The sequence below is a fragment of the Ranitomeya imitator genome, chromosome 3 (assembly GCF_032444005.1).
Source record: "Ranitomeya imitator isolate aRanImi1 chromosome 3, aRanImi1.pri, whole genome shotgun sequence".
Taxonomy (NCBI): Eukaryota; Metazoa; Chordata; class Amphibia; order Anura; family Dendrobatidae; genus Ranitomeya; species Ranitomeya imitator.
The window spans coordinates 118,556,804-118,569,341 of NC_091284.1; the positions used below are offsets into that span (position 1 = coordinate 118,556,804).

At 42.3% G+C, this 12,538-nt stretch overlaps 1 protein-coding gene across 3 annotated transcripts in view; it reads right to left on the bottom strand.

Annotated features, from left to right (window-relative positions):
- Window positions 1-1,741: 1,741 nt before the first annotated feature.
- Window positions 1,742-12,538, bottom strand: part of RILP (Rab interacting lysosomal protein) — a 67,269-nt gene continuing 56,472 nt past the window's right edge. The window contains exons 5-8 of one of the 3 annotated variants that reach the window (XR_011319787.1): window positions 8,990-9,150; window positions 6,229-6,351; window positions 3,668-4,183; window positions 1,742-2,187 (exon numbers count right to left, since the gene is read on the bottom strand). Coding sequence is in view for 2 of the 3 variants with exons in the window: in XM_069761343.1 (XP_069617444.1) it covers window positions 2,076-2,187; window positions 3,668-3,748; window positions 6,229-6,351; window positions 8,990-9,150 (477 nt within the window). In the remaining variant the exon portion in view is untranslated. Of the gene's footprint in view, window positions 2,204-3,667; window positions 4,184-6,228; window positions 6,352-8,989; window positions 9,151-12,538 lie in introns of all 3 variants that reach the window. The other 2 variants (XM_069761343.1, XM_069761344.1) reach the window with 2 other exon arrangements.

Below are 12,538 nucleotides of genomic sequence, written 5' to 3' on the forward strand. Positions count from 1 at the left end.
GAAGATGTATAAGGGTAATGTCCCAGGATATCAGAATGTCTATCCACAATATCACCATCCTACATATATCCTATCAAATGAATCAAAGACCAAGGAGAGGGGAGGGGCTTTTAGTTACATTGGGTTCCTTGTAACCAATTCACTTTATTGTCTGATTTTTGTGTACATTGTGGAATTTGCATTGATGTACCCTCCTCCCGATTTACAGGATTTCCACATTGGTCAATAGCACTTTATTCAGCATTACTGTATGTAACCATTAGATGTGGTGGGTAGTTATGGTATTTTTCATGTTTGAATTATTTGCCATTTCCATATGGATATGAATTTTGCGCCCTCATATTGATTGGGGGGAGTTTTTGCTAGGAAGGATTGGTATGGTAGGATTGGGCTTGTTCAGGGTCTCCTAGGGTGAGATGATGTGGAGTCGGGGCACTTTATTGCATTATTGATCTAGGGTGTCAACCTCTGCTGCTAGGTAAGGGATTTTTTTAGGGTTGCATTTGAGGGAATGCATTATCTTTGCTCGCTCCCCCCCCCTACCCCCTACCATCTACTCTGGTCACCCTACACCATATCAATGGAGATTTGATTGCGGCTATTATGCAGGGTATAATGAGTCTCTGTCCCCTACCTCTTCCCCTGAGTTTGTGTTTTGGGGTATTGTTATCATTTGTTGTAGCTTTTAATCAATATTAATAAAATATATACTTTTAACTAGGGGGATTTTTTTTTCCATTTGGACTACTTTTCTGGAAACCTTGGAGCGGTTAGTGAAGAGCAAGGAGAAAGATTTCATCAGGATGTCAAGGAGATGGAACATGATAACATGAACATGATTGGGGACTACTGCTGCATGCTTCACAGAGAAGATCCGCAGGCCTTCTATAAAAGAAAAGGTATCAAAAGAAGCTTTGAAGAGAAAAGGAAAAGGTGCAATAATTAATTTCCAATAACGTTGCAGAATTGGCTACAATAAAGAATTTTCTTGTTCATCTTGCTTTTATGTAACTTCCCGTGCATTTTGTGCAAAATCCACACTTGTTGATTAACCCCTTAAGAACCGATGATATGAATTAAAACGGCAGAAGATAAGGGGCCTTATTCGGATGTAGCTGACAACCTGGAGAACACTATCGGAGATGGAGTCATTACCGAACAAGTAATGACTGTTACTGAATAAAAGATCAAGCAATGGGACTGAAAAGGTTAATTATCCTGACGGGCGGTCACTGGCAAAAAAAAAAAAAAGCGTTTTTAAGAGAAATTTATTGGATTCCTAGTTTAACCAAAAAAACAATTAAATGGACTAAATTTCCAAGATGATACGATCCTATAGTATTAATATGAAGAATAATATTTGGATATTTGTAAAAAATGCACGTCTATTTGTAAAAAATGCTACATACGGTATTCTGACTGGTCAAGAGTGATTTTAAATAGGTGCTACTCAATACTGACAATATCTCTACGACTAAGGGTGCAGTTAGAGCTAGAAATGTGTCACAGAAGGTCTTATGGGCTAGCAGAACATATTGTAATGGATCAGAAATAAAGAATTTGGTCTTTATAAGTGGACGTTTATCTCTAAAGGAACATGTACACCAGTTATTAGTCAGAATATACACCCGTCTGAGCGAGCCCTTAAATTCATGTACTAGGCGAAGTGATCTGAAACATGAGTATAATAGAAAATAATGGCAATATTTCACCAATTACAAATGTGAGAAATCTGCTAAAATTTACCATGAAATATTTATTTTCCATTGCTTTGAGATTAATAAACACTAGAAATATCCAGATATACATTAATAATTTACAGTTGAAAAAAACACTTTTTATACAGACATTTAAAATTTGCAATATATTATAAAAAGGATTTTCAATAAAATAGTGTTAGAAAAATATATTGTGTACCCTTTCGTGGGACAATTAATAAACATTTTTCCCTGGATGTACAGCCGGCTATGCTGCACAGATACGACTGCTCCGTCCCCGGACACCAGCGATCTGCATCAGGCTGTACAATGGGGGTAGAGAACCAGATTTTTTTCACAAGACATTTGTACATTAAGTCAGACATTGTCCGTTCCGCTTTCTTCTTTTTCGATGGTGTTGAGTTCTTTCACATTGATGATTTCCCAGGGGCCCGGTTCAGCTTCCTGTTTACCGTACCACATCCCAAATCTGCGGAAGAAAAATACTGAGGTATTAGTAAGTTTGTGTCCATTTGTTTGGTACTTAAAAACTGATAACCAATGAGATTGGTGGGACTTTGATTCCCGGCCTCCACACCGATCAGCGTTAATCTGCTCTGGCAACAGCTGATATAAGCGATGTTCGGGGTGAAGCATGGAGTTCCTGTACATCACTTAGAGGCTGCCGCCAAGAACTGCACTTTATATCCATTTCAAGTGAATGGTAGATAAACAGTAGTACCAGTCACCAGCCCCTAAGACATGTGCAGGACCGCCGTATATCGCTTATATCAGATGATACCAGAGCAAATATCAGCTTTACGCTGGAGTCACATTAGCAGGTGGCATCACTGTATGTCTTGAGACTGACACATGCAGCTGCGGTGCTGGACATCTGCTCAGCCGGCGCGCTCCATGTATCCAGGTTCCCTCTGCAGCCGATTCGGTAAGCACTATAGTTGCCGAATAAGCCCTGACCCGATCAAATTCGCTCAACTCTACCTGTGAATGGTCACCTATATCACCCACATTAAGCCTCCAAAAGAAAAAATTAATAAATCAGTTGCGGCAACATTGGCCAATCTAGGACCCTTGTGCAGTAAAATCAAAATAAGTTGATGTAAGCATTTGTCCCATTATGTGACGTTATATCTTCCTTCAAGATTTATATTTTCTTACTTCATTAAAGATACAACCAACTATCAACTATATAGTACTTTTCATGGTCAAATTTTAGAACCACGATGCTTTGTACTTGTTCTACTTGTGTACCTCCAGAATTTGCACGGATGAAAATTTAGCTTCTAGGGATTTTCAGGTTTTTTTTTTTTAGGAATACTTGCAAGGAAGAAATGGCATAAACTAAATGAATAAGCTGCATTTGTCTATTAGTCCCCTGCTGTCTCCTGTAACACGATTCCACTGGCTTCTGCTGATCTGCTTTCTTACTGCACGTGACCGCTGCAGTCTATCACTGACCTCAGTGGTTACATGGCAACCAAGCTACTATCACCACTGAGCCCAGGGATTGGTGGGGGACCACTGCGGCAGTGGTGTTGGATTAACCCTTACTCACCCTTTCATCCACCTTTTAGGTCCTTTATTTTATACCATTTCGCCCCATGAACAATTTTCTTGATAGATTGGAAGCACATTTTAAAAGGGTTAGTTACTTTAATTAAATTGATTCAAGATTACATTGGTAGGAGATCCAACTCATTTATTTAGATGGGGCACAGCTGCAATAGACAGCTCAGCCGCCACACACAGCAATGAGCAGCCATGAAGAAACAATAAATACTGAATAGTGACAGCAGTAAACCTGCCCCAATGCCTTCAATAGGAGCAATCCTGCTATTAGGTCTGTATTCAAGTGTGAATCTAGCCGGAACTCTGACCAGCCGCTCCTCAGTACTTGACTATTCCTTGGGCAGAAGAACAAACAGATGAAATTAGAGAAGGAGACTTACAAACTCTTGATTTTTGAGTCTGGAGTCTTGGCGTCTACACAGTCTGTCGCTGTTGTCTGTGTCCACGTGCTCTCATCATCACTGCCAAACATACAAAAGACATTATTACCATTATATACAGTTAAGTCCATATATATTTGGACAGAGACAACATTTTTCTAATTTTGGTTATAGACATTACCACAATGAATTTTAAACAAAACAATTCAGATGCAGTTGAAGTTTCAGCTTTCATTTGAGGGTATCCACATTAAAAATTGGATGAAGGGTTTAGGAGTTTCAGCTCCTTAACATGTGCCACACTGTTTTTGAAGAGACCAAAAGTAATTGGACAATTGATTCCAAGGCTATTTCATGGACAGGTGTGGGCAATCCCTTCGCTATGTCATTCTCAATTAAGCAGATAAAAGGCCTGGAGTTGATTGAGGTGTGGTGCTTGCATTTGGAAGGTTTTGCTGTGAAGTAAACATGCGGTCAAAGGAGCTCTCCATGCAGGTGAAACAAGCCATCCTTAAGCTGCAAAAACAGAAAAAAAAAAACATTCGAGAAATTGCTACAATATTAGGAGTGGCAAAATCTACAGTTTGGTACATCCTGAGAAAGAAAGCACTGGTGAACTCATAAATGCAAAAAGACCTGGGCGCCCACGGAAAACAACAGTGGTGGATGATCGCAGAATAATCTCCATGGTGAAGAGAAACCCCTTCACAACAATCAACCAAGTGAACAACACTCTCCAGGAGGTAGGCGTATCAATATCCAAATCTACCATAAAGAGAAGACTGCATGAAAGTAAATACAGAGGGTTCACTGCACGGTGCAAGCCACTCATAAGCATCAAGAATAAAAAGGCTAGACTGGACTTTGCTAAAAAACATCTAAAAAAGCCAGCACAGTTCTGGAAGAACATTCCTTGGACAGATGAAACCAAGATCAACCTCTACCAGAATGATGGAAAGAGAAAAGTATGGCGAAGGCGTGGTACAGCTCATGATCCAAAGCATACCACATCATCTGTAAAACACGGCGGAGGCAGTGTGATGGCTTGGGCATGCATGGCTGCCAGTGGCACTGGGTCACTAGTGTTTATTGATGATGTGACACAGGACAGAAGCAGCCGAATGAATTCTAAGGTATTCAGAGACATATTGTGTGCTCAGATCCAGCCAAATGCAGCCAAACTGATTGGTCGTCATTTCATACCACAGATGGACAATGACCCAAAACATAAAGCCAAAGCAACCCAGGAGTTTATTAAAGCAAAGAAGTGGAATATTCTTGAATGGCCAAGTCAGTCACCTGATCTCAACCCAATTGAGCTTTCACTTGTTAAAGACTAAACTTCAGACAGAAAGGCCCCAAAACAAACAACAACTGAAAACCACCGCAGTGAAGGCCTGGAGGAGCATCAAAAAGGAGGAAACACAGCGTCTGGCGATGTCCATGAGTCCAAGACTTCAGGCAGTCATTGCCAACAAAGGGTTTTCAACCAAGTACTAAAAATGAATATTTTATTTAAAAATTATTGAATCTGTCCAATTTCTTTTGGTCCCTTTAAAAAACAGGGTGGCACATGTTAAGGATCTGAAACTCCTAAACCCCTCATCCAATTTTAATGTGGATACCCTCAAATGAAAGCTGAAAGTCTGAACTTCAACTGCATCTGAATTGTTTTGTTTAAAATTCATTGTGGTGATGTCTATAACCAAAATTAGAAAAATGTTGTCTCTGTCCAAATATATATGGACCTAACTAAGTGAAAACCAGCAGGCCAAATGTACCAAGGGAAAGAAGAGGAGAATGTCACTAGATGCCATTTCTTTTATTCCTTCACTTTGTGATGTAATAAATGGACCAGATAATTCATAAAGACCCATCAATTCACATAGAATATTTGAACGAGTCATTATAGCACTGTAGACCCCTGTGTATGGCCTGTAGGTATAAATGTGCATTCACTGGCTGCTGCGTTGGGCATTGCTTAGCCCTTTACTCTTGACTTTCTCATGATCATGTGGAAGATTATGGGGTTCTGGAGCGTGTAGACGTTCCCACGTAGTACCTTACAACAGCAGAGAATCTCCAATAATCTGGCAACCCTGATGGTAATGAAGATGCCGCATTATCACAATTTCACGGTTTTAGTCCACAATACGGCAACAAGCACTTATACTGAAGTGAAGAACACAATGTGCGTTCTGATAGATACTCCTACAATGTCGGCATCCTGTATAATTGACTTGTTATGTATCATCCTCTAAAGTTAACCCGACGCTGATAAAACTGGTATACCCCGTACACTGGGAGTGCGACTGTAATCACAAGCCCACCACTTTTAGTGACAGCCTGCCTTCCTGCAGTGTGTGTGCGCCGAGTGGAGGGAGTCATTACACTAAAATGTTTGCCATGTAGCTGCACTTCAGGTCAACCGGATCCACAGAGTTAAGGCCATTTACCTGCAGATTAATCTTATATCTACAGGTAAATAGCATTTCCAGTGATGACAGTTTCCCTATAGCATTGTTGTACATGTTGCAATCATAACAGAACTGAATGCCGACCTGCTGCTGGGAGATTCCATGATGCCCAGCATTTTGGCTTTGATTTTCTTCTTCTGCTTCCTGATGGCAGATTTCATGCCACACAACAAAAGGCTGGGGATCCTCTCATCATTCAGCAGCTCCCTGTGTAGCAAAAAGAAAATCTATTATCCGACCAAGGTGCATCCTCCTAAAATATCTCCTCGTATGGATGAAGCACGTGCCAAACCAACAATCGTTTCATGATAACACACATTTGTATTGCACTCACATTATCTGCATAACATGGCCGCCTATTAACCCCTTAACAAAATGTGCCGAATATTTACAGCAGACATGCGCCCTTACTGTATGGAAAGGACTCGGGATCTGAACTTGATCCTTACAGTGCAGGCACCATTTGTGTTATACAGTCAGAATCCCAAGGGAAACTGCTGCAATTGGAGTTTGCTCTAATTGTAAGTTTAAAGCTAATGTAGAGACAGAGACCCTGATTCCAGCGATGTGTCACTTACTGGGCTGCTTGCTGTAGTCATATCAGTAGGAGATCATAGGACTAGGAAACCTGCTGCCGTGCAGTCCTTCATATTTATGCGCTCTGTATAACCCCACCCCGTCAATCATTGGCAGCTTTCTGTCTACGTACAGTGTACTTTTAGAGCTGTCAGCCAGTGGTGTGGGCAGGGTTATGCACAGCTCAGCATTCAAAGAACTGGTAGAACTGCCGCTAAGAATTTTTTTTTCCCCCAAAACTGTAGCAAGCAGCCCAATAAGTGACACATAGGAATAAGGGTCTCTGTCCATATAGGACCCTGCTCTCAGATGGGGCAGCAAAAACCTGTGACAGATTCCCTTTAACCTTTGAGCTTCCACATGTGTTATATATACATATACAGTACATACCAAAAGTTTGGACACACTTTCTCATTTAAAGATTTTTCTGTATTTTCATGACTTTGAAAATTGTACAATCACACTGAAGGCATCAAAACTATGAATATATATATATATATATATACTTAAAGTGTGAAGCAACTGAAATTATGTGTTATATTCTAGGTTCTTCAAAGTAGCCACCTTTTGCTTTGATGACTGCTTTGCACACTCTTGGCATTCTCTTGATGAGCTTCAAGAGGTAGTCACCGGGAATGGTCTTCCAACAATCTTGGAGTTCACAGAGATGCTTAGCACTTGTTGGCCCTTTTGCCTTCACTCTGCGGTCCAGCTCACCCCAAACCATCTCGATTGGGTTCAGGTCATGTGGCGTAGCACCCCATCACTCTCCTTCTTGGTCAAATAGCCCTTCCACAGCCTGAAGGTGTGTTTGGGGTCATTGTCCTGTTGAAAAATAAATGATGGTCCAACTAAACGCAAACCGGATGGAATAGCATGCCGCTGCAAGATGCTGTGGTAGCCATGCTAGTTCAGTATGCCTTCAATCTTGAATAAATCCCCAACAGTGTCACCAGCAAAGCACCCCCACACCATCACACCTCCTCCTCCATGCTTCACGGTGGGAACCAGGCATGTAGAGTCAATCCATTCACCTTTTCTGCGTCGCACAAAGACACGGTGGTTGGAACCAGAGATCTCAAATTTGGACTCATCAGATCAAAGCACAGATTTCCACTGGTCTAATGTCCATTCCTTGTGTTCTTTAGCCCAAACAAGTCTCTTCTGCTTGTTGCCTGTCCTTAGTAGTGGTTTCCTAGCAGCTATTTTACCATGAAGGCTTGCTGCACAAAGTCTCCTCTTAACAGTTGTTGTAGAGATGTGTCTGCTGCTAGAACTCTGTGTGGCATTGACCTGGTCTCTAATCTGAGCTGCTGTTAACCTGCGATTTCTGAGGCTGGTGACTCGGATAAACTTATCCTCAGAAGCAGAGGTGACTCTTGGTCTTCCTTTCCTGGGGCGGTCCTCATGTGAGCCAGTTTCTTTGTAGCGCTTGATGGTTTTTGCCGCTGCACTTGGGGACACTTTCAAAGTTTGCCCAATTTTTCGGACTGACTGACCTTCATTTCTTAAAGTAATGATGGCCAGTCGTTTTTCTTTACTTAGTATTTGTATTATGGCAAGAAAAAAGCAGCTAACAGTCTATTCAGTAGGACTATCTGCTGTGTATCCACCAGACTTCTGCACAACACAACGGATGGTCTCAGCCCCATTTATAAGGCAAGAAATCCCACTTATTAAACCTGACAGGGCACACCTGTGAAGTGAAAACCATTTCCGGTGACAACCTCTTGAAGCTTATCAAGAGAATGACAAGAGTGTGCAAAGCAGTCATCAAAGCAAAAGGTGGCTACTTTGAAGAACTTAGAACATAAGACATAATTTCAGTTGTTTCACACTTTTTTGTTAAGTATATAATTCCACATGTGTTAATTCATAGTTTTGATGCCTTCAGTGTGAACTTACTTTTCATAGTCATGAAAATACAGAAAAATCTTTAAATGAGAGGGTGTGTCCAAACTTTTGGTCTGTATAATTATATTACATGTCTAATGTTAAGAAAACATATGTATGTTTTACATATAGTGTATGTAAACTTCTGGTTTCAACTGTGAATGGGTTGGCACTGCTCTCCCTTAGCGTCTCTCACACTGGGGCTTTAATATAGCAATATACTATGGTGAACTCTATAGCTATGAAATAAGCCATAGATCCCAAGAATAGGGCTCCTTTCATTCTCTATAGGAATGTCAGAAATAATCCATCCCTGGCATTCCCATAGAGAATGAATGGACAGAAGATTTATTATAAAGGTGCTGGTATAAATTACCTGTGGTAATACTGCAACTCCTCATTTACCAAGAACAGGTTTGTCTTCAGCTCATTCCTCTCCTGTACAATATGCTTCACATCTTCCTTGGTAAAACATAGTTGGTTTGATCGTGCTCGGTCCTTTTCATCTTGTTCCAGAGACTTACACTCAGGTGTGTTCTGAAAAAGTCACATAATGTGAATATTAACTGTGATAAACGAAGTATGAGCAGAAAATAGAGGCAAGAAAAGTTTTTCTTCTCAACTTTTATATATTTTTTTCTGACCAGTAGATGGCAATGGAGATTCAGTCATATACACTGCTCAAAAAAATAAAGGGAACACTAAAATCCCACATCCCAGATATCTCTGAATGAAATATTCCAGTTGCAATTTTTTATTCGTTGCATAGTGGAATGTGTTCAGAACAATAAAACATAAAAATGATCAATGTAAATCAAAACGAATATCCCATGGAGGTCTGGAGTTGGAATGATGCTCAAAATCAAAGTGGAAAATCAAAATCTAACTTCCGTGGAAATGCCTCATGACAAGGAAAAGATGCTCAATACTGTGTGTGGCCTCCACGTGCCTATATGACCTCCCTACTGTACAACGCCTGGGCTCGCTCCTGATGAGGCGGCGGATGGTCTCCTGAGGGATCTCCTCCCAGAACTGGACTAAAACATCCATGTCCTGGACAGTCTGTGGTGCAACGTGACGTTGGTGGATGGTGCGAGACATGATGTCCCAGATGTGTTCAATTGGAGTCAGGTCTGGGGAATGGCCGGGCCAGTCCATAGCTTCAATGAAAATAGAAAAAATTGGAGTCCGGCTCAACAGGACTGGATTTTCCTTTTATTTTTTAAAAGAAAATCTAGTGCATACAAAAGAAACATTTACATGGTCGACTGACCACCACAGACGGCGCCATTATTCCAGATACATTAAGTGAGGTTTCATAAAGACCCGGGAACAGGGTCGAAACGTTACCTTACCTTGGCACTTCATTGCAGTGATATTTTCCTGTGGTGAATGTTCAATAAACTTTAAATCTTTTTTTACTTGCAAACTGAAGCATAAAATACCTTTTTTTTTTTGGAGTGCAGCTGCTTCTCTCACCAGTTTGATCCTTGCCGCTAGAACATGGCATCCAGAACTGACATCTGCACCGGTAAAAAAATGGTATCCAGGAATGGCATCCTCAACACTAGCACATGATATCCAGGACTCACATCCTCACCGCTAGAATATGGGATCCAGGACTCACATCCTCACCGCTAGAATATGGGATCCAGGACTCACATCCTCACCGCTAGAACACGGTATCCAGGACTGGCAGCATCACCACTAGACCACAGTATCTAGGAATGGCATCCTCAGCACTAGACCACAGTATTCAGGACTGGCAGCCTCACCATGGTATCCAGGACTGGCAGAGTCATTGTTAAGCTCCGGGTCTGGAAGCCTCAATACTAGGCCCCTGTAGTCGGGCCTCACTGCTAGCCGCCTGTAACCGCGCCATGTAGGCTCATTACTGGGCCCCTGTATCTGGGACTGACAATCACATTTCTATGCCCCTGTAGCCAGACCTTGCAGCCTCATAGCTAGGCCCCTGTAGCCGAGCCTCACAGCCTCAGTACTAAGTCCCTGTAGCCAGGCCTCACAGCCTCAGTACTAGCCCTTCTAGCCAAGCCTCACAGCCTCAGCACTAACCCCTGCAGCCAAGCCTCACAACCTCATTACTAGACCCCTGTAGCCAAGCCTCACAGCCTCAGTACCAGCCCCTGCAGCCAAGCCTCACAGCCTCAGTACTAGCCCCCTGTAGCTGAGCCTCACAACCTCATTACTAGACCCCTGTAGCCAAGCCTCACAGCCTCAGTACTAAGCCCCTGTAGCAAAGTCTCACAGCCGAAGTACTAGCCCCTGTAGCAAAGTCTCACATCCGAAGTACTAGCCCCTGTAGCTGAGCCTCACAGCCTCAGTACTAGATAGACCCCTGTAGCAAAGACTCACAGCCTCAGTACTAGATAGACCCCTGTAGAAAAGCCTCACAGCCTCAGTGCTAGACCCTTGCAGTCGAGCCTCACAGCCTCATTACTACACCACTGTATCCAGCACTGGCAGCCCCATTACTAGGCCAATTTATCCAAAACTGGCAGCCTCATTAAAAATCTAACATCACGTCTATTGTTTGCTTTATACTGGAATATTTGGACCTTGCTGTGTTATTGCAATCCTCCTATGACCTTTGTCTATGCAAATCATAATAAAAACCATTTTAAAAAATAAATCTAGGACTTCATTGCAGTCACAATGCTAAAATAATGTTGTGACTTAGTGCCTGGATCAGTTTATTATGCACTGAGTAACCGTAATGGGGATTTATTGGTAGAGAAGATAAACAAGACAAGACACAAGCTCCAAGTAGCGAGTGCTCACCTTACTTTATTACTGCCGGACTCCTGCGGTGTGAGGGATACGGGCACGTAATCAGCTGAGCTGCCCAGATCTGGGGATATTCATTTATGTATACACGATCATATCTGATGATGGCGCCAGCTGAGGCACGTGCTGATGCCCTTATCAATCAGGGGCAAGGGTGTAATAAGGGTGTTATCACCATTTTTAATTTTAAGGCTAGTGCTACGCAGTGATTTTTGCCACAACAGCAGTCGTATGACTTAAGGGGGTAGTCTAGGTCTATCACGAAAGTCTGGAGTCACACTATGACGGCAGACTTGTAAATTCTCACATCGCGCACACTGTAAAGAGTCTCCAATGCTTGTGGCAAGACCAAGAAAACATGTTACCTCATGCATGCGATATGCATACTCCTGGCAACATTTTGACCAGATGTGTGCAGTCTCGATCAGTTCACGCTGCGAGCGATATAAGGAATCGCAGAGTGACTGCAGACTTGTGATTGGCCTGGATAACCCCTTTAAAGTTTGTCCAGTGCTGCTGCTACATCATGGCACTACAGCAGTGAATGGGGTCAAATTGCGATACCTACACTGCTGCGACAACCTTGTCGTAAGAAATCCAGCACAGTCTGACTTTTTGCGACTTCCTTGTCGCGGCAGTGTAGGCATCACAATGAGATCCCATTCACTTCTATAGCACCGCGATGTAGCAATGGAACCGACAATAGCGGTAGCGGCTAAAGTCGCTGTATGGCCCTAGCCTTACTCTGTACCACTGCCTTCATCAAAAGCAGTGCCCAATATACAGCGGTGGCCTCAGCTTACAAACCTAGGGAGATCCTAACATGTAGTGGTAAGTGAAAAAATAAAGCCGTCAGCAGGGCATATTTGGGTACACTTCCATATTGAAGACATAGCTGAGTAGGAAAAAGGAGACAAGTTGGTTCTGATCCAGAAGGAAGCAAACAGTCTCTTTAGGACCAACTATTGGACATAGCTACCCTGGGAACCTGTCCTGTCCCTTGACTATACCCAACCGCTACTATAGAGGTATGCATGTAGATTTCTTTAATGTTAGAAGGTGTGTGACGTAACATGCTAATACTGCAATGTACTGCTTACTCCACAGCATTGTATATACT